General features: G+C 39.5%; 9 protein-coding genes across 9 annotated transcripts; 4 read left to right on the forward strand and 5 right to left on the reverse strand.

Moving 5' to 3' along the window:
- Nucleotides 1-248: 248 nt before the first annotated feature.
- CBG11311 lies at nt 249-2,951 on the reverse strand (the record flags this gene model as incomplete). Its single annotated transcript, XM_002635048.1, has 12 exons — nt 249-463; nt 697-765; nt 808-966; nt 1,014-1,094; nt 1,141-1,276; nt 1,320-1,397; nt 1,447-2,048; nt 2,092-2,238; nt 2,285-2,344; nt 2,509-2,571; nt 2,614-2,688; nt 2,897-2,951. 12 exons carry the CDS (start codon nt 2,949-2,951, stop codon nt 249-251), a joined length of 1,740 nt encoding a protein of 579 aa, XP_002635094.1.
- Nucleotides 2,952-4,811: 1,860 nt separating this feature from the next.
- On the reverse strand, nt 4,812-5,047 carry CBG11310 (the record flags this gene model as incomplete). The annotated part of the gene is made up of 2 exons (XM_002635047.1): nt 4,812-4,921; nt 4,972-5,047. 2 exons carry the CDS (start codon nt 5,045-5,047, stop codon nt 4,812-4,814), a joined length of 186 nt encoding a protein of 61 aa, XP_002635093.1.
- Nucleotides 5,048-6,696: 1,649 nt separating this feature from the next.
- On the forward strand, nt 6,697-7,965 carry CBG11309 (the record flags this gene model as incomplete). The annotated part of the gene is made up of 2 exons (XM_002635046.1): nt 6,697-6,877; nt 7,835-7,965. The coding sequence occupies 2 exons, from the start codon at nt 6,697-6,699 to the stop codon at nt 7,963-7,965; spliced, it is 312 nt and encodes a 103-aa protein (XP_002635092.1).
- A 213-nt stretch (nt 7,966-8,178) lies between these two features.
- On the reverse strand, nt 8,179-10,864 carry CBG11308 (the record flags this gene model as incomplete). Its single annotated transcript, XM_002635045.1, has 4 exons — nt 8,179-8,272; nt 9,599-9,736; nt 9,787-10,590; nt 10,689-10,864. The coding sequence occupies 4 exons, from the start codon at nt 10,862-10,864 to the stop codon at nt 8,179-8,181; spliced, it is 1,212 nt and encodes a 403-aa protein (XP_002635091.1).
- A 1,596-nt stretch (nt 10,865-12,460) lies between these two features.
- On the forward strand, nt 12,461-14,402 carry Cbr-srt-25 (the record flags this gene model as incomplete). Its single annotated transcript, XM_045236544.1, has 5 exons — nt 12,461-12,516; nt 12,977-13,505; nt 13,637-13,887; nt 13,949-13,999; nt 14,255-14,402. 5 exons carry the CDS (start codon nt 12,461-12,463, stop codon nt 14,400-14,402), a joined length of 1,035 nt encoding a protein of 344 aa, XP_045094567.1.
- A 617-nt stretch (nt 14,403-15,019) lies between these two features.
- CBG11306 lies at nt 15,020-16,687 on the reverse strand (the record flags this gene model as incomplete). Its single annotated transcript, XM_045236545.1, has 5 exons — nt 15,020-15,319; nt 15,364-15,825; nt 15,871-16,000; nt 16,045-16,166; nt 16,589-16,687. 5 exons carry the CDS (start codon nt 16,685-16,687, stop codon nt 15,020-15,022), a joined length of 1,113 nt encoding a protein of 370 aa, XP_045094568.1.
- Nucleotides 16,688-17,001: 314 nt separating this feature from the next.
- Cbr-asp-6 lies at nt 17,002-18,361 on the reverse strand (the record flags this gene model as incomplete). The annotated part of the gene is made up of 3 exons (XM_002635042.1): nt 17,002-17,733; nt 17,879-18,008; nt 18,054-18,361. 3 exons carry the CDS (start codon nt 18,359-18,361, stop codon nt 17,002-17,004), a joined length of 1,170 nt encoding a protein of 389 aa, XP_002635088.1.
- Nucleotides 18,362-18,941: 580 nt separating this feature from the next.
- Nucleotides 18,942-20,265, forward strand: CBG11304 (the record flags this gene model as incomplete). The annotated part of the gene is made up of 4 exons (XM_002635041.1): nt 18,942-19,255; nt 19,303-19,516; nt 19,563-19,940; nt 19,984-20,265. 4 exons carry the CDS (start codon nt 18,942-18,944, stop codon nt 20,263-20,265), a joined length of 1,188 nt encoding a protein of 395 aa, XP_002635087.1.
- A 1,208-nt stretch (nt 20,266-21,473) lies between these two features.
- Cbr-asp-5 lies at nt 21,474-23,417 on the forward strand (the record flags this gene model as incomplete). The annotated part of the gene is made up of 4 exons (XM_002635040.1): nt 21,474-21,787; nt 21,837-22,050; nt 22,473-22,850; nt 23,139-23,417. 4 exons carry the CDS (start codon nt 21,474-21,476, stop codon nt 23,415-23,417), a joined length of 1,185 nt encoding a protein of 394 aa, XP_002635086.1.
- Nucleotides 23,418-23,849: the final 432 nt, after the last annotated feature.

A 23,849-nucleotide genomic window follows, 5' to 3' on the forward strand; every position in this document is an offset into this window, starting at 1 on the left:
TGTTTTGATCTACGAATCGCCACATAACGGGTCTGAAATTCTGTTTTTAAAATTTGAAACGAGAAAAAAAAGTTTAATGACTTGAAAGGTAGTTAGCGTCGTACAATGACGACCTAAAAGAGAACGGTATAAAAATAATACTAAAAGTTTTTTAAAGCAAACTGAGAAGTTTTTGAGGTTAATTTAAAAAAATTGAGAGTTGTAAAACTAGGAAAAAAGCTACAGTTTTTAAATAGACAAGCAATTATTCAGATTTTTTTGATTTTTGTTTTGATGTAGATGACATCATCGCCGTTATCATCGGTCTGCTGTCTAGTTGAACTTCTGGAACGGGATCGACGATTTTTGTTATGGTCCTCGTCTCGCTTCCTCCGTGGGACTCTCCAACTACCGAAATGGTTTCGAAGTGTACGAACCTCATCCTTTCTTGGTTTTTTATTTAATTGAGGATGATTATCGAAACCTGGAAAAAACAGGTTCATTGATTTTAGATTCCTTAAACATTCTAATAGAAGTCCACCCTATACTTGCACTTTGAGCTCCATTATCTCGGTTCCTATGAGAGATATCAAACTGGTGTCAACTGATAAAATGTTGGTGATATTATGATAAGTAATTTTTCAATTGACAAATTTGGGATATATTTTATAGGAAGCGAGATAATTGAGCTCAAAGTTCAAGTATTCAAAATTTTACCTGAATGAATAGGTGGAACGTAAAGTCGGTTCTTGTTTCTAGCATCTTGTTTCCTATCAAAGCTAGACTCTGTAACTCTAGAAAAATGATTTTTCTCTTGAAAATGTTCACCATCGTCAAACGCTCGAACACTTCCTCTTCCACGAGACTTTATCGGAGTCCTAGCTCGTTTTCTGTCCAATTTGTTGGCTTTTTCATGGCATTCTGGTGACTCGCTTCTCAGTTTAGGGACGTCAAATGAAGATGGCTTTGATTCGCCTCCGTTGAGACCTTCAAACCACGAATTTTGAATTTCTAAAAAATTGAAAATATGCTACCCCTTGCCATCATTTTTTCCGTTTTCCCAATCGGTGGCAGCGAAATTTCTTCTAAATTTTTTCCCTGGTTTGATACTTCTTCTGAAAATTGTGCTCCAGAATTGGATGTACATTATTGAAGCCAAACCTTTCATCTTCTTCTTGTCATTCGGAATTTCTTTCAGTATTTCAACTCGCCACCATTTCTTCAGTTTTTTAATAACTCGCCCCATTTTTTTGCTTTTATAAACTATTTCCAGAATAGCGAGTTCCGGAGGAGTGAGCTGAAAATAAAGTGGTAATTTCAAATCGTTCAGTTTCACCAACCTCTTCATCCAAGATGTATGGGTTGCTATCCAGCTTCATCTTCAGCTCATCAACCATATAAACCAAACCAGGAATCTTCTGAAAATGAAACGCTGAACTAGTTCTCTAACTTCTCAAGAATTCTTACTATATCCTCTGGTTCTTGCACCAATGCTCCAGAGACCTTCAGCAGAACTGAAGATCTATTGAACACAGTATCCATAACTTTACACTGCCACTCCAAGTCTCGAACTTCATCCTCTTTTGCCTGTATCTCATTATTTTTTAAATTACGAGCAGCTAGATTTTCAGCTCTTAATCTCTCCATTTCCGCTAAATTTTGTTCCACATTAATCTGTTGAGATAAGGCATTTTGAGCTTCCGTGTATAGATCTCGCAGCTCTACGGCTGTTGTTTGACTTGGAGAAACTTCACGGATCTTCTTATGGAGTTTTTTGGTTTTCTCACTGGTCACAATTTGGAGAGTTTTGGTTAAGAACATCTTGTCATCCAACTTCTTGTCTATCTGCTCTAATTCCGTTTTCAAAGTGGCGAGGTCGGTTCTAGCAGTGGCAAGAATTTGAACGCAGTCTTCATATTGATCATTGATGCTCAAAATCTCTATGGGTCCTTTGGCGCCTGAAATTTTATGTATTTCAGGTTCCACACGTTGAGTCATAACAATCGATGCGTTTTGCTGGCTTTCGGGATCGTTAGGCGGCGAATTGAGCTCCTCCTGTTCTGGACATCCTGTAGATTTGCTTGTGTGACTTATGAAAATTTTTGAAGTTACCAGAACTAGAAGTTTGTTGCACAACAGCAATTTTCGATGGTTGAATCAGTCCAACGGGTGGTATGGGAGGTCTCACTGGGGGTCCAGCGCATAGCTCAGTGCTTGATCCAAAATTTGCCTCTTCGGAAGGCTCAGAGGGAGCTGGTCCTGTAAATAATGGCTTCATATGTCCCAGCCGAGATTCTTAACTGACCGAACTGGCGGTTGTCTGCAGATTTCATTATACCAGGAGGAGGACCATCTGGGTTGAATCCTGGAATATTTTGAAGTTTCGACAATGAATGCTCACCATGTGAATAGTTGCCGACATTACCGAGTTGAGGTTCCGCCAAACCAAAGCCATTGTAGACATGACGAGTGTAGCTTGTAAAAACTTCAATGTACTCAAGCGGATTTTCAATTTCCTGTTAGACTTACTATCCATCGATCTAGTGACACGGTGGCTGGGAGAAGTGAATGAATTGGCAGGGAATTGAGGTTCTGAAATTTGTATTTGTCATTTTTCGGGCTCAAAAAGCATACTGAATCTATGCTGGTTGAGGTTCGTCGAATAGTGGTCTGGAGGTGGAATGGAGGGGTTGAAGAATGGAACGATGACTGAAAAATGCATTGGAATTTGAAGAAATTATCTTTTTAGTGTCTTTTATGCTAGGTATTTTCCATGCTACAATCTATCATTTGATCTTTATTTCACACTAAATTTTAATTTGGGAGTCCTTGCTTAATTATGTGATCTAGCAGGTCCCGAACAAGCCAAATTTGGCCCAAACACTTTTTTTTATAGGCTCATGGCTGTCAAACCTACGTTGGCTATTTCTGTTTCCATTTGGGTGAGGTATGACTCCCCATTTGTGTAGCATTTCGGGAGTCTGGCAGCCACAAGAATGAGATTTTATCTGGGCAGTGCAAGATTACGAAATCAGCAGTGCATTTATCATAACCAGAAGAAGGAAATATGACAAGGATTTGGGAAAAAAATCACGAGAAGTATAATTCATAGAAACCGGTCAAAAGTACCGTAGCTCAATTGACTCGCTTCCTGTCAAAGATAAAACAATTATGTCAACTGATGAAATCTTGGTGATCTCATGATAAACAATTTATTAGTTAGCAAAGTTTTGATATCTTTCACAGCAATCCAGATAGCTTGAAAGTTTGAATAACAACAAAAACGAGTATATCGTTTAGACATCAAATGCTAGACATTTTTAACTGAAAAGAAAGGTGATTTCAATACAATGTTGGTCTTTAGAGCATCAAGGGGCAGACATAAATCATGGAAAATAAATGTCTACTCATCTGATCAAAGTTAGAAAAAAAAATAATATCATGAAAGCTAGTCTAGGATCCCACAGACAAACAAACACACAGACGGACAACACCTTATACTCGTAAATCTGGTATGATGCTAGCTTTAGATATTTTTTTAACTCAAAATGGCTGAAGAGAGTACACATCTAATCGAGCTTTTCGAAATTACAAACTTTTTGATGACTTGGCTCAGAGATCAATATTCAAACATTCAAAGTTCTCTAGCTATTTGCTGACAAGTCGACAAAACTACATTTTGGCAAAGACAACAACAAAATACTCCGAGAAAGATCCGAAAAGAGATAAAAGATAAAATTTGACAGACAGAAACAGGTGACTCATGTACGTTCGAACCCGCGAAAGAACATTTGAATTTCAAATAAAGTGCGCCCTATCGAACGCCATTCTTGCATGCACGTTGAAAACACTTCTGCTGTCCTCGTGAGCGGAAGGAGAGTTTAGAGAAAAAAGGACAGACGGGAGAAGGCAAAAGCAAAGCAAGATGCTATGCAAAGCAAAGCACCTTGATAGATGGATGGGTAGCATTGACTCGACGACTGCGAACGATGCGTCCATATATAGGGTTGGGCTCAGAAATGAAAAATGGGTTTTAAAAAACATGCCCGCAAAAGATACCGAATGCCGGAAATATGGAGAAGAAAAGGTTTGTGTATTAACCAACGAATATTTTGGTGCTTTGGACTTGACTAAAATAACACCAAGAAATATAATAGATTTCAAATAAAGGTAATTTCAGGGTATTCTAAAAATGGATCCGAAGTTAAAAATTGAAGCTTTTTGAACCAAGAATTCTCATTGAATGGTTCCGGAGCAGCCTGTTCCCCAAACTTTACACTGTATCCCCTCTGTTGAACAGCAAAACTTTGGATTTCAAATAGACAAAATTTCCTACAAATTTGTCTAAAAATCACTTTTCTAGCATTTCTAGGAACCGAGATAGAGCCGCTTCAAGTTTAGGAGGCTAGCCAAATTCCTATCGCGCCCTATCCTTACCAAAAATTTTTCGGAGACAACCTTAGACCATTTATAAGAAGAGAAAAGATTGGAGCCGGTTAGAAACTACCTAGTGGCTCAGAAAAATCTACTTATATTCGAATCAGATGACATTTCAAGGCAACCCATGAGGGTAATAAGACCTTTATTACGTGCAAAAACCTTTTTTGAAAACATAATTATTGTTTTTGAGCAAGGCTGGGTTGATTTCTTGAAAGAGGTAAAGCAACCTTTTGTTTAAATTTTTAATCTAGAGACTAGTCTACGGAAAGAGTGATAAATTTTGTTTTGATGACAGTAGCACTCTGCATCACTCCTTTTAATTAGTTTGATTTCTAGAATTGGCTCTCCAGGGATCTTTATTGAGATTATATAGTTTTCAACGAAACAAAAAATCAATTAGTGAGCAAGTTCATCAATCCATCATCAGCGAGATCCATGAATGCTGGAGACGGGATTCGAGTCTTTCGCCACATTCTCTGGCGCCAAGCAGGTCCGGAATTAGCTGAAAATAAGAATTTTTGAAATATTAGTGAAATACTTCAGAAAACGAACCCATCATTCTATATTGTGCATCGACCAAAACCAAAACAAGCAGAAAAACGGCAAAGAGTCTAATAGTGGATTGCATTTTCGGAGAATTGAGATCTGGAAGAACAAAAATGTATATTTAGAGTTGTGAAATGAAATATGAGGAAGTGGGCGAGGTTTAAAAAAGGAGTTCAACCATAATTCGTTTAGGATATAAACCAATAATCCGAGGGAAGTACGTAACTTCCTAGTCAAAACTATTTTAATACTCCAAGGCTTAGGAGATCGAAAATTTCAAACATACTCCGCCCTGAGCAGGTGATCTGCCAAAACTGTAATTCAGATTGAATCCTAATTAGAAACGAATTCCAAAAATGTTCACCTGTCTCAATTGATAGTTCACCGATCTTGGAATGATATCAATCTGGAGAATTCTAATTGGAGTGACAATTTCACCTGCTTCCTTCCGAAATCAAAGAATCTATGAGAGGCGGAGAGGAACCTTTGCCGATTAGCTACAAACTGATGTCAACTGGAAAAGAAGAATACATTCTATTCTATTTTCTCGGTCACACACATCGAGAAGGCACTCTAATGGAATATGAATAATAGGAAGGAAAGGGGAGGAGGAACCGGTTAATAAAGTAGGTATAAAACCGAAAAATGAGAAAATTGGGTTTTGTACTTATTATGAAAGTTTCGGTATTTTTCTTACTAACTTCTTTTCTATGGATTACGGTGGAATGCCGAGGTAGATATGAGTATATTGAAGAGGCGGATTTACCAGCGTTTTATTCGTAAGTTTACAAAATTTTTTGGGAGTTTCAGAAAGGCACCGTAGTCAGAAATGGTCTAACATGTACCTGGTGGATTTCCTAGGTCATTTTGACAAGGATACCTAATTTTTGCAATTTAACTTTTTCTAGCCTACCATGTTAAACGGCCAAGAAAACAGACGAGGTCAGTATCAGGTCATTTCTAGGCCTTAAAAGTTGGTGACCTAGAAAATTCAATTTGAAAGTGTAGGTGTTTTGAAGTTAGACGTTAGAATGATCTGGAAAACACATCTGGGGCATGTTAGGCTATTCCTAGGCCATTTTACCATGTGGCCTAGAAAACTTAACTTGCAAAAGTTAGGCCACAACTTCGAAATGACCTAGAAAACATACGAGGGGAACATTAGACAATCTCTAGGTCTCTTTAACGTGGTGGCTTAGAAAACGCAATCAGTAAAAGTTAGGCCACCATATTGCAAGTTGAGTTTTATAGGCCACCGATCTTTATGGTCTAGAAATGAATTGATTTTCGAAATTAGCCGTTTTCTGAAGATTCCATACTACAAATTGTTTATATCTAGATAAGAAAATGTGAGAACAACATTGGATTCTTCTTCGTATCCTTTGGAGATACAAGGAGCTGTAGTTAAACCCTGTTTTGAATTTTTTGGATTCATGAAAACAAAAAGTCCTAAAATAAGGGATCTCAAAAAGTACTATTCGGGACCCCTATTTTTGAACTTTGAGCCAATTTATCTCGGTTCCTGCAAAAGATATAAAAAAGTTGTCAACTGATAAATTGCTTATCATAATATCACAATTTTTATTAGTTGACACTTGTTTGATATCTTGCATGGGAGCCGAGAAAAGTTAGCTCCTACTGGACAACATGGGGGCCCTTCTATTACAGGTTTAAGATATTCAGATCGGTGTTAAAAACTCGGGTTAGAACTAATAAAATTTTTTCCTCAGAATGAGAAGCGCACAAATGGCTCAAAAAGCGCAGTTGGCACCTCAATTAGCGGCTGCTGCACCAGTTCCTATGGACCCTTATCAGCAATATCTTCAATATCAAATGTACCAACAAATGGAGATGCCGCCTCAAGCAGCAGCACCCTACTCTCCATTTGGCGTATATGGTCCAATATATAGAGGTGGGAAAAACTTTTTTCCGAAAAAAGTGGAGCCTTTAAGAATGGGGTGGTTCAAAGATCCTCCTCCAGAATCCTAAATTATTCAAGAAGAAGTTATTCATTAGGAATTTGAATGGACCTTATTGGAATCTGGTTATTTCTTATTCCTTTCATTTGGATTGTTTTTACACCAAAAATTTTTGTGTTAAAAGACAAAAAAAACAAAATCCCTATTTCCGGTAATAAGATATTTTAATATTTTTTCCTTCGAATTGAAATTAAACTTCAATTTTAAATAAAAACAAGTCAAAGGGAAAAGACTAGGATATCCTTTCAGATAGATCCTTATCCCTGATGAATGAAAAAAGTGAATTTCAAACTTTGAAACCTCTCTCTTTTTCAACACGTGACCAAAAGCCACCTACTTTCTGGAAGTGACGAATTAGGGTGACATTTGCAATTGGCTATGAAAAAAGGCAGAAGTTGCAGAACAATTTTGGTGATTTGTGATTTCAGGAAGTCATAAAATGCATAATACTTGAACCGATTTCTCATAGGTTTTCGATCAGTTAGAACTATTGAGAAGTCTCGTCCAAATTTATAGTAGTACTACAATAGAAGGGCCCCCAAATCATCAATTTTGAGCTCATATATCTCACTTCCTGTGATAGATATCAAAACGTTGTTAACTGATAAAATATTTTAATGTTATGATAAAGATTTTATCAGTTTGACACTTTTTCATATCTTTCACAGAAACCGAGATAAACTGAAGATATCAAAAATAAGTCAACGGATAAATTGTTTGTCAGAATATCGCAAACATTTTACCTGTCGACAACTTTTCAAAACCTTAAACAGGGACCAAGATAAATTGGCTCATAGTTGGCTCATAATTATTCGAATATTTCTGTCCTACAAATCGTCATAATATACACTTAAAGATAAAAAATAAAAATGAAAATTTCATAATTCCAGGTCAAGGTCCTGTCGCAGCCCCACCTTTCCAAGCGGTCCGTGCTGCACCGATACAGTACCACCCAATGGCCTACTATCATCACCCTCAATCCGTTCAACCCCCAATTCGTAAAAAATCGGCAATGACCTAAATATTTGTATAGTCTCTAAAACTGACAGTAAATTTTGATAACCTATTTTGTAAATAAAGAAACATTTAATCTGAAACACAAAAAAATCAAATTGAATTTCATTTGTAAAGGACACACATACACATAAGGAGGATGTACATAAAAATGAGAAAATGTGAGTAATTGACAGCGGGGACCGGGATGAAAGAAAAGAGAGAGAGGGGCTGTCTGGAATCAACAATCCATTCGGTTGTGGTAAATGATGTCATCATTAAAGGAGCCACCGTCGGTAAGCCGCTTTGTGGCAAGTGCGCAAAGCTCGCGGGAACTGAAACAAGGATAGAGACAATTGGATAGGAAGTGTGAAGTCATTTGAGAAATGAGGTCATTTAAAGAATGAGACGCTTTTAGTTCCCTCATTCATTTAGTCTGTGGGGGATACGCTTCAATTCACATTCTAAATAGTCGGGAGAGATAAAAAAGATAATGAAATAGACACGAACGCCGGAAGGGGGCAAGATTGTTCTTAATTTCAGAGATGAAAAGCTTAAAGATTTTGTGAAGCTTTTGGCTCTAGATTTTTATAGACTTTGCCGCTTGATCAGATACAAAAAACTCGTGTTTTCAGCTGGTTTTGAGAGTTTTAAAACATTTTCAAGAGCCTGGAGCTCGACTGTCAAGTTTCCGATCACTTGGAAAATTCTGGAGGATGTAAAACACTTGGAAAATTCTGGAGGATGTAAAATGTAAACTTACAGAATTTTTTGAAAATTCCTAGCTTTTCAGCAGTTTGCCGACACCATTTTTCGGCCAATTTACTAACGGAAAAGATGAAAAAACAGGAGCTTTTCGAAAATCGGCAAATATCTGAAAAGCTAGGAATTTTCGAAAAACTCTCTGAATGCAATGTTCTCAATCTTGGTCTGCTGTATAAAATCTAGAAAATTGTGTTAAAACAGTTGAAAAACGCTCAAAATATTGCAAAAAACGGCTAAAATCTTGAAATTAGAGCCTTAACTCTGCCTAAAATCGCCTGAACTAGTTTAAGTTGACTTTAAAGGCCCAAGACCGAAATTAGATTTAAAATGAGCTAAATTGGCTGTGAAAAGGTTCGAAATACTTTAAATTTGATCCAGAACCAATTTAGAATGGTCTGAAATAGTTCAAATTTGATCATAATATGCCAGGTGTTTTCCAAAAACTCTATGAATACAAGGTTTCAATCTAGGTCTGCTTAAAGGTTGGGGTACAGGAGATTTTTCGTAGTTTTTTTGTAGCTAGAGTATGCATTCTACCGTCACGGTGTACAACGCTTAATGTCACTCTGCGTACAGCTGTCGTCCTCGCCTTTATGTATGCAATCGGGAGTGCGCTTTCTCTTTGCCCGCGTGGCTCAGTCGGTAGCGGCGCCGCACCCTCAATCATCGCCCTCACAAGTTCAACTCCTCGAGGGGCATCTTTGAGCGGAATTTCGAGAACATTTTTTTTCATGTCCCCCCACCTTTAAAAACTCCAAAATTTTCAAAGTGATCGTAAATTTTACAGCAGAGCTCCAGACTCTAGACAATGGTCAAAATGGCCAAAAATCAACTTTTTTGTATCTTACTGACTGGTACTGTATATCTAGGGATGCGCCGATCCTCAGAAAACTCACATATCAAAAGCCACCGCCTGGCACTTCTTCTGTTTCACCAGACACTTTGAACACAACCGACACATATCTGTACACTGTTCCAACGAGTACGCCTTCACAACTCTCAACGCCTCCATTTTTCCCATCGGTCTCACTTCCCTGTAAAAAAAAACAACTACAATCATCACCACTTTCTACCTAAAACCCACTTGAAACACGATTTCACTCGTGTATCTCTCAGCCGTCTACCATATTCTGTTTTCGGTGTGTTCACCACATTATAGTTGTCTATCACTTTTGGAGCTATCGGTTTTGGAGTGGTTGTAGTGGTTGTTGTTGTGGTTGTTGTGGTCGTTGCCTTGGTGGTCAAAAGGTCTTCCCGATTCTGATTGCTCACTGAATCCGATGGACCATCGTAACCGGATAATTGGATATCTGTGTGGGTGGGAGAGGGCGAGAGAATTGAAGATAGAGTTGTCTTCTCGGCTTTTATGGGTTCCAATTCCTCATCAGTTTTTGAAGCGGACTCGTTTTCCGAAAATTTAGAGGACCCTTTGAAAACCTCTGAAGTTTTCACAACCACCGATTTGTCGGATTTGTTTTCCAAGCATCCATTCTCCAAGTAAAGCGATTTATCGTCGTCAATGAATAAGTCAGGAATATCAGCCTTAGATTGAGACGCCAGAATACATTCCTTGTCTTTTTCATAGTACATTGCACTTTTACAGGTCACATCGTATTTAGTTTGAGCATTCGTGCATTGCGCTTGACAGTCAGCAACCGTTGCCACGTCACGAACCAATTGATCCACAATTCCAATCAACACCTTTCCAGGGGTAGATGTGTAACACCCTGATTCGGTGGCCACAGTATCCCTTCTAATTGCAACACTTGGCTTATCAAAGCAGTTCCGATGGTAGAAATCTGACATGGGATTCTTCACTATTTTTACATCTTGCTTAGATTTTCCGTTCAGCTGACAATTAGAAGTTTTCTTGGTATACGTGATTGACCTGAAAAAATGATCTGGTTTTTGAAGAATTTGTCATTCTAAATCTGAACTGGAAATTCTGAAAAATGCTTCCAGGAATCCAGAAATTCCCGAACTCACTTGCAAGTCTCTCTTGGCATTTCCAGACAAGCGCTGAAACACTTGTCAATGCTCAAATTCCTTAGGGAAAGCAGTGGTCGAGCGAATAGAGATCTGTTCGGAGTTTTATCAAAACACATTCTCATTGATGACGTGGCATTTGGAAGGAGAATAAGAAGTGGAAGAAGGAAACGCATATTCTGAAGAAGTGAGGAAGAAGTGAATGAAAAAGGATTTTCAGGAAAAAGAAGATTCACCTACTAAACAAATAAAGGGGAAAACAAGAAACTTTCGAATGTGACCGTGAAGAGATCGGTTCACTGGAACTTTTGGATTCTGGAGGAAAAAAATGCAAAGGGCTTTCCTTATTTTGTGATGTTTTTACTCGTCTACCAATTTTAGTACCAGACCCCAAACCCCGGACTTTTGATACTTTGGAAACTAATTTTGCATTTCTAAATTAGTTTTTTGACACCCAACTTCAAATTTTTGCTATTTTTCGAACATTGACCACAACTCAGAAACAAAAAGTGTATCAAAAAGAGTGAGAGCACAAAATGGGTTATGAGAAAAGTTGATTATAAATGACGGAGGTTTTCGAATATTTCGTTTTAGAACAAACTGAATTTAAAACGTATTTTTGGGTGTCATAGATTTGAGTGTTATGCTGAATCATTTTCTCTCCGTGTAGCCTGGTTTTTGGGATTTTCAAAAAGTTTCTTTAAAGTATAAATTCGAAGAAATTCCGTATTTGGTCTATTAGAAGCCCTTCCTAAATGAGCACTTTGAGTTCAATTATCTCGGTTCCTAGAAGAGATATCAAAAATTTGTCAACTAATAAAATGTTTATCATAATATCACCAATATTTTATCAGTCAACAAATTTCTGATATCTCTCATCACAACCGAGATAATCGAGCTCAATATGCACGCATAGAGCGATCACGGTAGGCCGGTCTATAGCTTGAAACAAAACTAAAATTATCTAACTTTACAAAGATTTTTATGAACAAAAACCAAAATTTTAAAGACCAAAATATAAGAAACTACCATACCGAAGGTCACTCTTTAATTTAAACTCACTCAGCCCAAAAGAAACACCAAATAAAGAAAAGATGTGTGGTCATTTCATTCATTTCCTTCCCTATTTTATACCGCTTTTGGCATTGACTAATTTCCGAGAAAATAGTGTGTTTCCCCGAAGAAAGAGACAAGTGGTTTGTTTCGAGAGCCTTTTCTTATTCTGTTTGAGGTTATAGACAGTTTTTTAACAAGTAACAACCCTTCTTTGGCATTTTCCGCAGGAGGATATTGACCTTGGTTGAGAATGGAGTAGTGACGAATCCCCCCAGAAACTTTCCCCTTTTCTCGAAATTTCTGTGGTTTGTTCATTTTTTCAAGGTGAATAATTATGAATAGGGAACTTAGGTCACAGATTCTGAAACGACAAATTTTGGAGTTAAAAAAAAGGGGGGCATCCTCCCTTCTTTCGGCTTGGGCCCTCTTACCATAAAGAGCCAAAAATATATGTTTCTTGCTGTGTAGATCATTTTTGAAGTTCATTCAGGAACACGGAAAACGGTTCCGGTACAATTTGTAGCCTTCAGAATAACAAAATCATGGTCTACTACAAAAAAAAGCAGATTCGGTGGTTTTTAGTGAATTAGGGAATTACCTAAAGACGTGACTTGTGAAAGGAAAGTCGCTGAAGCAAATCGTTTTGTGATTTCTTGTTAGATGTGTCTTGGCTCTTTTTTGGTATCACACGATTTTGGATCTTTTCTCAGATCTCAATGAACAAGATATTCGAGTATGGCGGTGTGGAGAATATTCCTTTGTATAATTGCAGGTACGTTTAAATACCGTACTTCTTCTAATAGAGTGCCACCAAACTTTCAACTTTGAGTCTAGATAGCTCGGTTCCTGTATGAGATATCAGAACGGGAACAATTGAAAAATGTTTATCATAATATCAAAAACATTTGTCAGTTGACCAGTTTTTGATATCTCTTACAGGAAACCAGATGAATAAACTCAAAGTTGGCGGGTTGAATAAAACTATATTAGAGTGTTCACGGTATTGGTTCCATGCATACCGTAAAATCTGTAATAGAAGGGCACTGTCAACTTTGAACTAGTGTTTCTTGCCTCCTATGCAAGATATCAGAAATGTGTCAATTGATAAAATGTTTGTGATAAAACACTTTATCAGTTGATAACTTCTGTTTATCTTTGACAGGCACCGATATAGGATCCTTTCTATTAGGGGTTTAAAAGACACTCTGTGAGGTTTTTTCCCAATTTTCTAGTGCAATGTCTCCTGATGCATGGACCTCCCAATTTGGAATGCAACGTCCTATCCTTGGCATCATAAGCATATCTTACGGATCAATAATGGAAGTCCTATTCATCCCTTCCCTTCTCGCAATGCTCGACAAAGATCTCTGGTGTCTTTCCTGCTACAAAATCATGTTTTTCGTTGGCATTGTAGACATGCTGGCTCTCGCAATGAACTCCATTTCCACCGGTGTTCTAGCCTTTGAGGGAGCAGTTTTCTGTACGCATTCAGTGTTTATCTATCTTGCCGGACTGTGTGGATTAGGGTTATGGTGTTGCTCATGTCTCATGAATATCATGTTACTGGTGAACCGGACGTTGAACGTGGCGAATTCCAGTTTTTCTGAACGCCTTTTTGAAGGATATCGAACCTATTTGATGCTGCTAGTCCCTATAGTTTATGGTTTCTATTTCATATTTTTCACACCAACATGTGTATTTTCTTCAAGGTATTATGCTTGGTTCTACGACCCGTTTATTTTTCCTAACCGAACATCAGAGGTATTCATCTTTTCTAATCTTGTTTGAATTAAAGCTTCCACTTCGGTCGGCTGGATTGGCGGCCGGCCGGTCAGCAAATTTTTCCGACCAAATGAAAACCTTATATTGGATTGCTAAAATAACATTTTCAGTACACAAATGTCGCTCATGGAGTAAACAATCTTATGATAATGTGTGGCACATTTGTCTTCTACGCCTATATCTGTTACGTTCTTTGCAAGGCTAACAGAACAGGAAAATCATCAAGGATTCATATTCAATCCTATCAGATTTTGTATCAATCTGTCGCTATTTGTTTCATCAATCAAGTATCATCCAGTGTTTATGTAGTTATGAACTTCATAACCGTTCCAGAATGGCTCATTGTAGTTGCTCAGCTGATGTGGCAACTTGATCATGGTACCCAAATATTTCAAAATATCTTAAGAGGCATTATATTTCAGGATGCCCGGTGATCATCTACATGACAATGAACCCAACTATTCGATCAGGATGTTGGCGTAAAATCACATTCAGAAAGGTGATCTTCGTTAAACCTGTAATAGAAGGCCCCCCACATGGGAAAGTTGGAGCTAACTTTTCTTGGCTCCTATGGAAGATATAAAAAATGTCAGTTGATCACTATTTCAATATCCTTGACAAGAACCGAGAAAAAATGGGTCAAAGTTGAAATTTTAGGGGAGGGGGGACCTTCTATTAAAGGTTTTACGACAGATTCACAATAATTACAACTCCATAATTTCATTTAGAGGCGAATCTCGTCTGTGCAGACAACAACAATACGACCCTTCCAGTACCGTGACGCTTGCTGAACACGAATCGGACTTTGACCTAATTGTTACTGCTAGAATGGATTTCTTAAAATTTGAATATTTTGAAAATAACAAAGTCATATGATTTCCAAGAAACTGCTTTTAGTGTTGATGTTCAAGATCAAAAAACAAAAAACGAGCAAAACACAAAAAATTTTATTTCACAGTTAGAACATCATACACCAGTTTTGTTGTGGTACCGAATTTGTGAGCTATGAATCGGATGTGGCAGATTGATGACCTTCTTTCTCCATTCTTTTAATTGTTGCTGGTTACTGTTCTTCAACTCAATCGCCGTCTCATTTATATTTTTCTAAAAAACAAATTTTAATTTTTATGTATTTTTTTTTGTCGATTACAAGCAATCTCCTCTTCAAATCCTCCTTTGAAAAGTTGAAGGCGTTCACGACGGTGTCCACTTTGACCATCTGAAGAAAATCTCGTAGAATTCAAAACTTATTCAGAAACTCACAGCATGCGGATCCATGAAATGTATATCCGTCAAGTTCAGACGTCTCATCTGCTTGTCCATCATCATAAGTCTACCGGAAAAATCATTATCTTGAGCATGGAATGGCTCTAAAATAACCACAAAAAGAACCAGCAAGATATTCTTCATTTTTGGAAAATATTGAAAATTCGTTGGAATGTTTATTCTAATTTCGAAAAACATAACAAGAACACGCTAGAAAAATCTATAATCTATGACCCCAATTTTGAAGACGTCGTCGGTGCTGGCTGCAAAGACGGCGCAAATCCCATTCGAAGATTTCCCAAGTCATAGATATTACAGTACTGCCGGATGAAAGGGTCGCCAAGGATCCAAGTGGGTCCGAATCCACCGAAATCCATTGGGAAAAGTGTCAGAACACATGTGCCATCTCCAACGTCTGCGATATAGTTGTAGTGTTGAATTTGATAGTCGTGGCCTCCGATGGTGACTCCGAGGGGTCCAGGAGTGGCATCGCAGTCGATGATGTAAGCTTCTCCAAGAATGTCATACTGGAAAATATTAATTTTGATTATTTCACAGTAAAAGAACTTACTGTGGCTCCTGCCTGCTTCGCCATTTCATCAATAACAACACTAGGTCCTCCCAAAAACGAAGTTCCGGTATCCGAAATCACATCAACCACCTTTGCATTCAAATACTTCCCTAACCTGAATCTATTCGCTTTGAACTGAAAATACGTGGCCGATGACAATGGCTGATAGCCTATCACTGGACCACAATTCGTTGTATCCACTGCTCCATAAGTGAATACTCCACCTCCAACATTTGTCAAAGTACCACGATGTTCTAGGAAAACACTGAAGAGGGGCTGATCCAGAACTCCTTGTTTGATTGCGTTGATCAGTGGAGGTACCACTCCATCGACTGCCAGCGTGGTGAATGCTAATCCGAATATTCCATCAGTGGCGTCGCTTTTGAAATCTGGGGATATCTGGTTGGCAATCCCAAATGTAGTCTTTGGAATGCTCAGTTGGCTCTCTCCAGTAGCACCGATCTAAAGTATCTGATTTAAACTAACTATTATTTCTAAATAAATTACTTTGACAGTATCTTGCCCAAGGATCCCTGCTGCTGCCCCCGAACCATACTGAATGGTCCAAGACTGACCATTTTTATCAAATGTAGATGATTTCGAAGAATCGAATTTGTGCTTTGAGTCGCAGTTGGCTCTGAAATAGAGTTCCATGAGATGAAAAATTCAAGATTAACTCACTTGCAAGAGGGTCCTGGAATCCACAGATTTGCTGATCCAGTGTCCAAGACTACAATAAAACTTTGATCTGGTGTACCAATGGTGATATTTCCAAGGTATTCGAAATCGGCAAAGTCGTTGACCTGAATAAAAAATTTTTGACATTTTCAAACAGATTAGATCCGGTGTCTTTTCAAAAAAAATTTCTTTGAAAAATGCCTTTTTAGAGGAATGAACCTGACATTTTCCCGTTTTTTGGACATTTTGAAGTGGTGGCCTAACTTTTGCAAATTGTGTTTTCTAGGCCACCATGGTGAAATGACACAGAAATGGCCGAACATTAGCCTTGTCATTTTTAAGTCTAACTTTGAAACACCTAACTTTTGCAAGTTGGGTTTTCTAGGCCAACACAAAATGGCATAGAAAATACACCAAGGGCATGCCAGGCTATTTTTAGGCCCCATTTGTATCATGGTGGCCTAGAAAACTCAGCTCTCAAAAGTTAGGCCATCACGTAAAAATGTATTCGTTACGAAAAATTGTACGAAAAACTCTCGCAACTCACATTTTGCGGCAAACTCTGGAATTGCCAAGGGCTCATCTTTCTCTGTCTATCCAGATACTTCTTGTAGGTCGCCCACTCTCCTGTTCTTAGCATCTCCATTCGTTTTGATGGTCTCCATATTATCCGACTCTCGTGCACTATGGCGGAGGATAGCGCAAAAAGTGAACATAAAATTAGTAGCCTCATAGCTTACGAAATACAGAGAAAAAGTAGTTTCCCTCCCCTCGATTCTTCATTATATTCCTTTATTTGATTTTTACATCATCAAACGTTTCGGTGAGCACATGAGCTCTCTCGGCATTGATAAGAACTGTTACCTCTGATAAAACATCTAGTGAAAGAGAAAAAATATATAGGTGTTTCAGTGTTTTATTAATGACATATAAGTACATATTATAAATAATCAATCATATTTACTTTTGGAGCGATGGAGCGAATCCCATTCTCTTGTTTCCGATATCATAGATGTTGCAGAATTGGCGGATGAATGGATCTCCAAGAATCCAGGATGGTCCGAAGCCTCCGAAATCGAATGGGAAGGCGGCGAAGAGGCATTGTCCGTTTCCAGCGTCAACGATGTAGTTGACTGGTTGGATGGAGTAGGTGTTGGATCCGATGGTGATGTCGAGGGTTCCTGGTTGAGCGGCGCAGTCAATGAAGTAAACCTCATTGAAGTCATCATAAGTGGCTCCGGCAGCCTTAGCAAGTCCATCAACAACAGTTTGTGGTCCTCCGAGGAAGGAGGTTCCAGTGTCGGAGATAACATCAACAGTCTTGGTGTTAGAATAAGATCCGAGCTTGAATCCGGCGGCCTTGAATTGATAATAGGTGGCAGAAGAGAGTGGTTGGTAGGCGACGAGTGGTCCACAGTTGGTGGTGTCAATGGCTCCGTAGGTGAAGACTCCTCCTCCGACGTTGTTGGCGGCTCCTCTGTGCTCAAGCCAGACGGTGAAGAGTGGTTGATCGAGGATTCCTTGGTTGATGGCGTTAATGAGTGGTGGGACAACTCCGTCGACGGCGAGGGAGGTGAAGGCAAGTCCGAGGATTCCGTCGGTGGCGTCATTCTTGAAGTCAGCGGAGATCTTGCTGGCGATTCCGAAGGTGGTGGATGGGACGGTGAGTTGAGATTCTCCCTTGGCTCCGAACTGAAAATTTTGATTTTCGCAATGTGTTGCCGATCTTTTCAATTTCAAATAACTTAAATGTCGAACTGATAAGGAAAAAATTTCTTATATTTTTAATTCTAGAACTTTCTTGATCAAACTAGATTCTAGAACTAGAAAAACTCACTCTGACGGTATCCGTTCCGAGGATTCCGGCGGCATCTCCAGATCCGTATTGGATGGTCCATGATTGTCCGTTCTTCACGAATGTGCTGGATTGGGTGGAATCGAACTTGCTCTTGGTCTTGCAGTTGGTCCTAAAAGATTCATTTGCGGCTCTGTGAACTTTTTCGAAAACTCACTTGCAGGTTGGTCCTGGAACCCAGAGATTGGATGATCCGGTGTCCAAAACAACAATGAAGCTTTGATCTGGAGTTCCGATGGTGATGTTTCCAAGGTACTCGAAGTCTCCAAAGTCATTGACGTTCTGTGGAAGGTTGGAAAGGACTTCTGGGGAGGTGGCACGGAGATTTCTCTGGTACTCGAGATAAGCGGCGTACTCTCCATTACGGATCATCTGAATCTTCTTCGAAGGCCTCCATGAGAGCTTGTGTTGGTGAACTGCAGCCGATGCAAGGCCAAGAACGGCCAAAAGGATGAGGGTCTTCATACCTGAAAAGAGTATAGTATTGAAACTGAAAGGGAAAAGAGCCGCTGCTGCTGCTATTCATAACAAAAGTCATGGTCAAAATGGAAATTTCTTGCAAAAAATTCAGATAGTGGCCAATGTTTTATACCTGTTTGACAAACTCACGGGCGCGCTGACGTATGCTTAATTTGGCATGATAACAGACCCGCCTCCTTATTTGGTTTGCACCCAATCGGTGCGGCGCGTTATCAGTAAAGAGTAGATACACAAGAGGAGGAAAATAACTGATTCCGGCTTCTGGGGAAAGTGTAGAGCAACAGCTTTTACGAGCTAATAAAGTGCGAGTAGTAAAAAGAAATTGACTCGAAAATGTACCGACAAGTTCCGTGAACCTTCAGACCCGGAGATGGATGACAATTCGGGTCGAAAAGTGACATAGCAGGTCAATAACAATAGGATTCTGGGGAGAGTGACTTTTTGATTTTACAGGGCCTACGTGATACAAGTTCCGTGGCTAAACTACACACAGACAAAGAATCCAGATGTATATAAGTAACAGGGGAATCAGACAAAGTATTCAACTCTTGAACTGTTTCAAAAGATGAGAACACTTTTCATCGTTTTATTAACCCTTCTGGGTCTATCCTCTGCCCTGGTGGTGCAACATCAGATGGTCTATCGTGAATCCAGACGGTCTCAGATGATGAGACGTGGAGAATGGGGAGCATACCTCCAGCACAAGGCAGCTCTTCGTGATTCCAATCCATCAGTCTACGCAAGTCTCCCACAAAATGTAAACGACTATGGAGATGTTGAATACCTTGGGAACATCACCATTGGAACACCACCACAACCATTCCTGGTCGTTTTGGACACCGGATCATCTAACCTTTGGGTGCCAGGAACTACTTGCGAGTGAGAATCCTTTTTTTGCCAAAGTTTTCAGAGATACAAAATTTCAGCGGAACTTGCAAAGGAAAGAAGACATTCGACTTCTCGAAATCCACAACATTCGTCGCTAACAATCAAACATGGGTGATTCAATATGAAGGTGGAAATGCTAAGGGGTACTTGGGACAAGACACTGTATCATTTGGAGCAGCCAATGAACAACAACTTCCAGTTCCAAAAACCACTTTTGGAATTGCAACGCAAATTTCTGCGGAGTTTAAAAATGTAAGGAGGTTAACTAATTTGGGATTTTCCAAAGTTTAAATTTTAGGACGCCGCCGATGGAATCCTCGGACTTGCCTTCACCGCTCTCTCTGTCGGGCATGTCACCCCAGTTCTCATCAACGCCATCAACCAAGGAATCCTGGATCAACCACTATTCACAGTCTGGCTAGAACACGTCGGGACTGCCACGAATGTTAAAGGAGGAGTCATGACATACGGAGCCATTGACACCACCAACTGCGGACCGGTTATCGCCTACCAACCACTTTCCTCAGCCACCTACTACCAATTCGTTGCCACTTCTTTCAAACTGGGAAACTATGTGCAGTCTAAGACCTACCAAGTCATCTCCGACACCGGAACTTCTTTCGTCGGAGGACCACAAGCTGTCGTCGATGGTATGGCTAAAGCATTGGGAGCTACGGTAGGTAATTATTTTGTTTCAAATCGCAATTCTGTGATTTCAGTTCAACCAAGATTTCGGATCCTACTTCGTCCCATGCGCCAATATCAAGACATCACCAACCCTCGACATCACCATCGGATCCCACGTCTACTCCATTGACGCTGTGAATTACATTATTGATATCGGAATGGGAGATGGCAATTGCTTCTTCGCTGCATTTGCATTCAACAACTTTGGATTCGGACCAGCCTGGATTCTTGGAGATCCATTCATCCGTCAATATTGTAATATCTATGATATTGGACAGCAGCGTATGGGATTCGCTAAATCGCTTCAGCCTTGAATCTTTATGTAGTTGTTGTTGTTCACAATAAAGGTTTTTCAGTATACTGGTTAACAATGTCTAACAATCCTCTGATATACAGAACCCGTCCGTGTTTCGGCCATTTTGACCTTTTTCAGTAGCCTGGAGCTTTTTCAGCGGTTTGCCAATCTCTGAAAGACACCCCTTTTTGGCCCATTTTGTACTGAAAACATGAAAACCAGGTATCTTTCTGAAGAAGTTCGGAATTTTCAAAAAATCTGTGAATACAAAATTTTCAATCTGGGTATGTTTTACACACTCCAAAATTTTCAAAGGATCAGAAACTTTACAGCCGAGCTCCAGACCTCTGAAAATGTCAAAATTGCCGCAAATCTACTGAAAAATAGGTTACGGTACCTTTCGTAAACTCTGGACATTGAAGGCTCAAGTTCACAAAAAATCCAGAGTTCTAGCTCGTCTGGATTCATAGTTGGTGGATATGGTGACTCATTTTCAGTACTACTTTTATTATTTGCCAATTATTGAACTTAAACAAAGTTTTGTTTTTAAAACAGTAACTGACATCATTTATTGTTTTTTTCCTTCATATCAGCTCTTCACACCTATCACTCTTGCCCATTTCCGCCTGCTCCTGTTCTTGTACATTCGAAGTACAAACATCCTGACCATCACGTGCTCTATCTCGGGTCCTGATGACAATGAGCCGGAACTTTCTTAGCTGATAAGCTTCTTATAGAACTGAGCTACGTATTTTGATTTCATATCAACAGTTTCTCTCATCAGATCAGCCCCAGAGATTGACGTCAAGCGCACGAACTTTGACTGAAAGAGATTTTGTACTTTTTTAGATTCTTGATCTTCCAACGAACAAATTTCAACCGTCTAATTAAGATCATAAGATCTATTTATCAGTTCGAAAGTTCAATTGATGTCCTAGTTTTGAGTTTGAGTTTAAAACTTTGATAGTCTGAAATCATCTTACACACTTTTTTCTGCATGGAAACCCACGTCACAGACTGTTATTTGGTTGAATTAAGTGATAAGGAAATCGGAGCGCAAACTCAAATAAAACAGGAATCTGTTACCTTGTCGGCATTTTTTTTTCATTCTTATCTTGTTCCTAACACCTTTGCCATACCGATCTTCATTTTGGCTCACAATTCTTTATGCTTACTATTAGAATTTTTTGAAAACCACTACTTCATCTGAAATTTGAAATTCTAGGTATGAGGACCACATTCATCGCACTGATTGCCCTTCTGGGCCTGTGCTCGGCAGCCGTCCTTCAGCACCAATTGATCTACCGTGAATCCCAAAAGATTCAGATGATGAGACGTGGAGAATGGGGAGCCTATGTGCAACATAAGGCTGCTCTTCGTGATGCCGATCCAGCGGTCTACGCCAATGTACCACAAAACGTTAACGATTTCGGAGACTTCGAATACCTTGGAAACATCACCATCGGAACCCCATCCCAACCCTTCCTCGTCGTTTTGGACACCGGATCTGCCAACCTCTGGGTTCCAGGACCAACTTGCGAGTGAGTAACTGAGTAAGCGAAAATATGCTTAAACTTTATATAATTTCAGTGGCTCTTGCTCTGGAAAAAGAGTTTTCGACTCCTCCAAGTCCACTACCTTCCAAGCCAATGGAAAGCCATGGACCATCCAATACGGATCTGGAAACGCCAAGGGATTCCTCGGAGAGGATACCGTTGCCTTCGGAGCCGCCACCGAGAAACAACTTCCAGTCCCATCCACCACTTTTGGAATTGCCACACACATCTCATCCGACTTCAAGAATGTAAGTTTCGAAATCAAAACTCGGTTCTGTAGATTTCATTTTCCAAGAATAAAAGGTCCAGGGTCCGAGGTCTTAGGGTACATGGGATCTTGGGACGTAAATCCGGGGACTTTAGATTCAAAATTTGTTTTACTGTCTGAAAAACGTCTTGTCTGAAAATAAGTTTCATCAGACAACGAAACACCTTGTGCAAATAGAAAATGCTGTGTAATTTTACTACTTGTTTCTGTCAGAGAACTTTGATAAGAAACCGAAATAAAAATTAAAATGACTATGAAGAAATGCAATTAAAATATTTTTGGAGTGAAAACCGGAATTCGAATTCTTGCTATTGACTTTTATTAGTTCCAGGAAGCAATAAAACTAACGACATGCAAAAAATGAAGTTGAAAATGTTCAGTTTACAAAACCAAGTTTTATAGGATGCCGCTGAGGGAATCCTCGGTCTCGCTTTCACCTCCCTTGCTGTGGACCATGTTGTCCCACCACTCATCAACGCCATCAACCAAGGTCTTCTCGATCAGCCAATCTTCACCGTCTGGCTTGAGCACAAGGGAGCCGCCAACAACGTCGGAGGAGGAGTCTTCACCTACGGAGCTCTTGACACCACCAACTGCGGACCAGTGATTGCTTATCAACCTCTCTCCTCTGCCACCTACTACCAATTCGTTGCTTCCAAATTTACTCTTGGAACCTACACCATTGCCAAGAACTATCAAGTCATCTCCGACACCGGAACCTCTTTCCTCGGAGGACCAAAGGCTGTTATTGCTAACCTCGCCCAGACTCTTGGAGCCACTGTAGGTTTTTTTTCACTATTATTTCTTTAACGGGTTAAAGAAGGCAAGAAATTTTTTCAATGTTGTATAGATATTTTGCCCAGTGAACTCCCCATGACGTGTTGAACTTATGAGGGAGCTCAAACGTTTTGCTGCCTCACCTCTTTGAACAACAAAACTGTCCTTCCAATTTTTTGCTGTCTCATCTTCTCTAACGGTTTTTAGTGATTGAAAATATGTACCCCTGAATCTAGTCTTTTTCAAGTCCTCTAGTCTTTCATCCATTAACTCACACAAAACCATTTACAGTACCACAGCGACGATGACTCCTACTATCTTCCATGCTCCACAAACATCGGAACCCTCGACATCCTCATTGGATCCAACACTTACTCCATCCAACCAATCAACTACATCATCGACGTCGGAATGGGAGATGGAACTTGCGTTTTCGCTGCCTTCGCTTTCAACAACTTTGGATTCGGACCAGCCTGGATTCTCGGAGATCCATTCATCCGTCAATACTGCAACGTTCACGACCTTGGACAGCAGCGTATGGGATTCGCTCCATCACTCCAAGCCAAATAAGATCTTTTCCCATAATTTTATGAACCTTGTGCCCTTAGAATGAAATGAAGTTGTTTGGTGCTCTATTGATAAGCAATGTATTCTAGTTTTTTTGAGAAAGCTTTATAAGAAAGTTCAATGAGAACATTTCCTGTCAGTTCTTATCGCAGATCGAGTACCAACCTTTATTAATTTTTCTAATAACTTTTTGTCCTATTCATTCTATTCAAGCTGCAATTTTCAAACAAGATTTAATATTTCGATCAGTATTGAATCCTAAAAACCATGCTCTTCTACCCCAAGGCGTTCACGACTTCCAAGATTCTGAATACATTGGAATAATCACCATAGGAAACCTTATCAAACTTTTAAGGTAGCCATGCAAACTGGAACTTCCAGCCTATGGATCCCAGCTCCAGAAGCTGAGTGAGTACCCTACCCTAAAACCTGTAA

This window comes from Caenorhabditis briggsae, assembly GCF_000004555.2.
Source record: "Caenorhabditis briggsae complete genome, chrV, whole genome shotgun sequence".
In the NCBI taxonomy this organism is placed as follows: Eukaryota; Metazoa; Nematoda; class Chromadorea; order Rhabditida; family Rhabditidae; genus Caenorhabditis; species Caenorhabditis briggsae.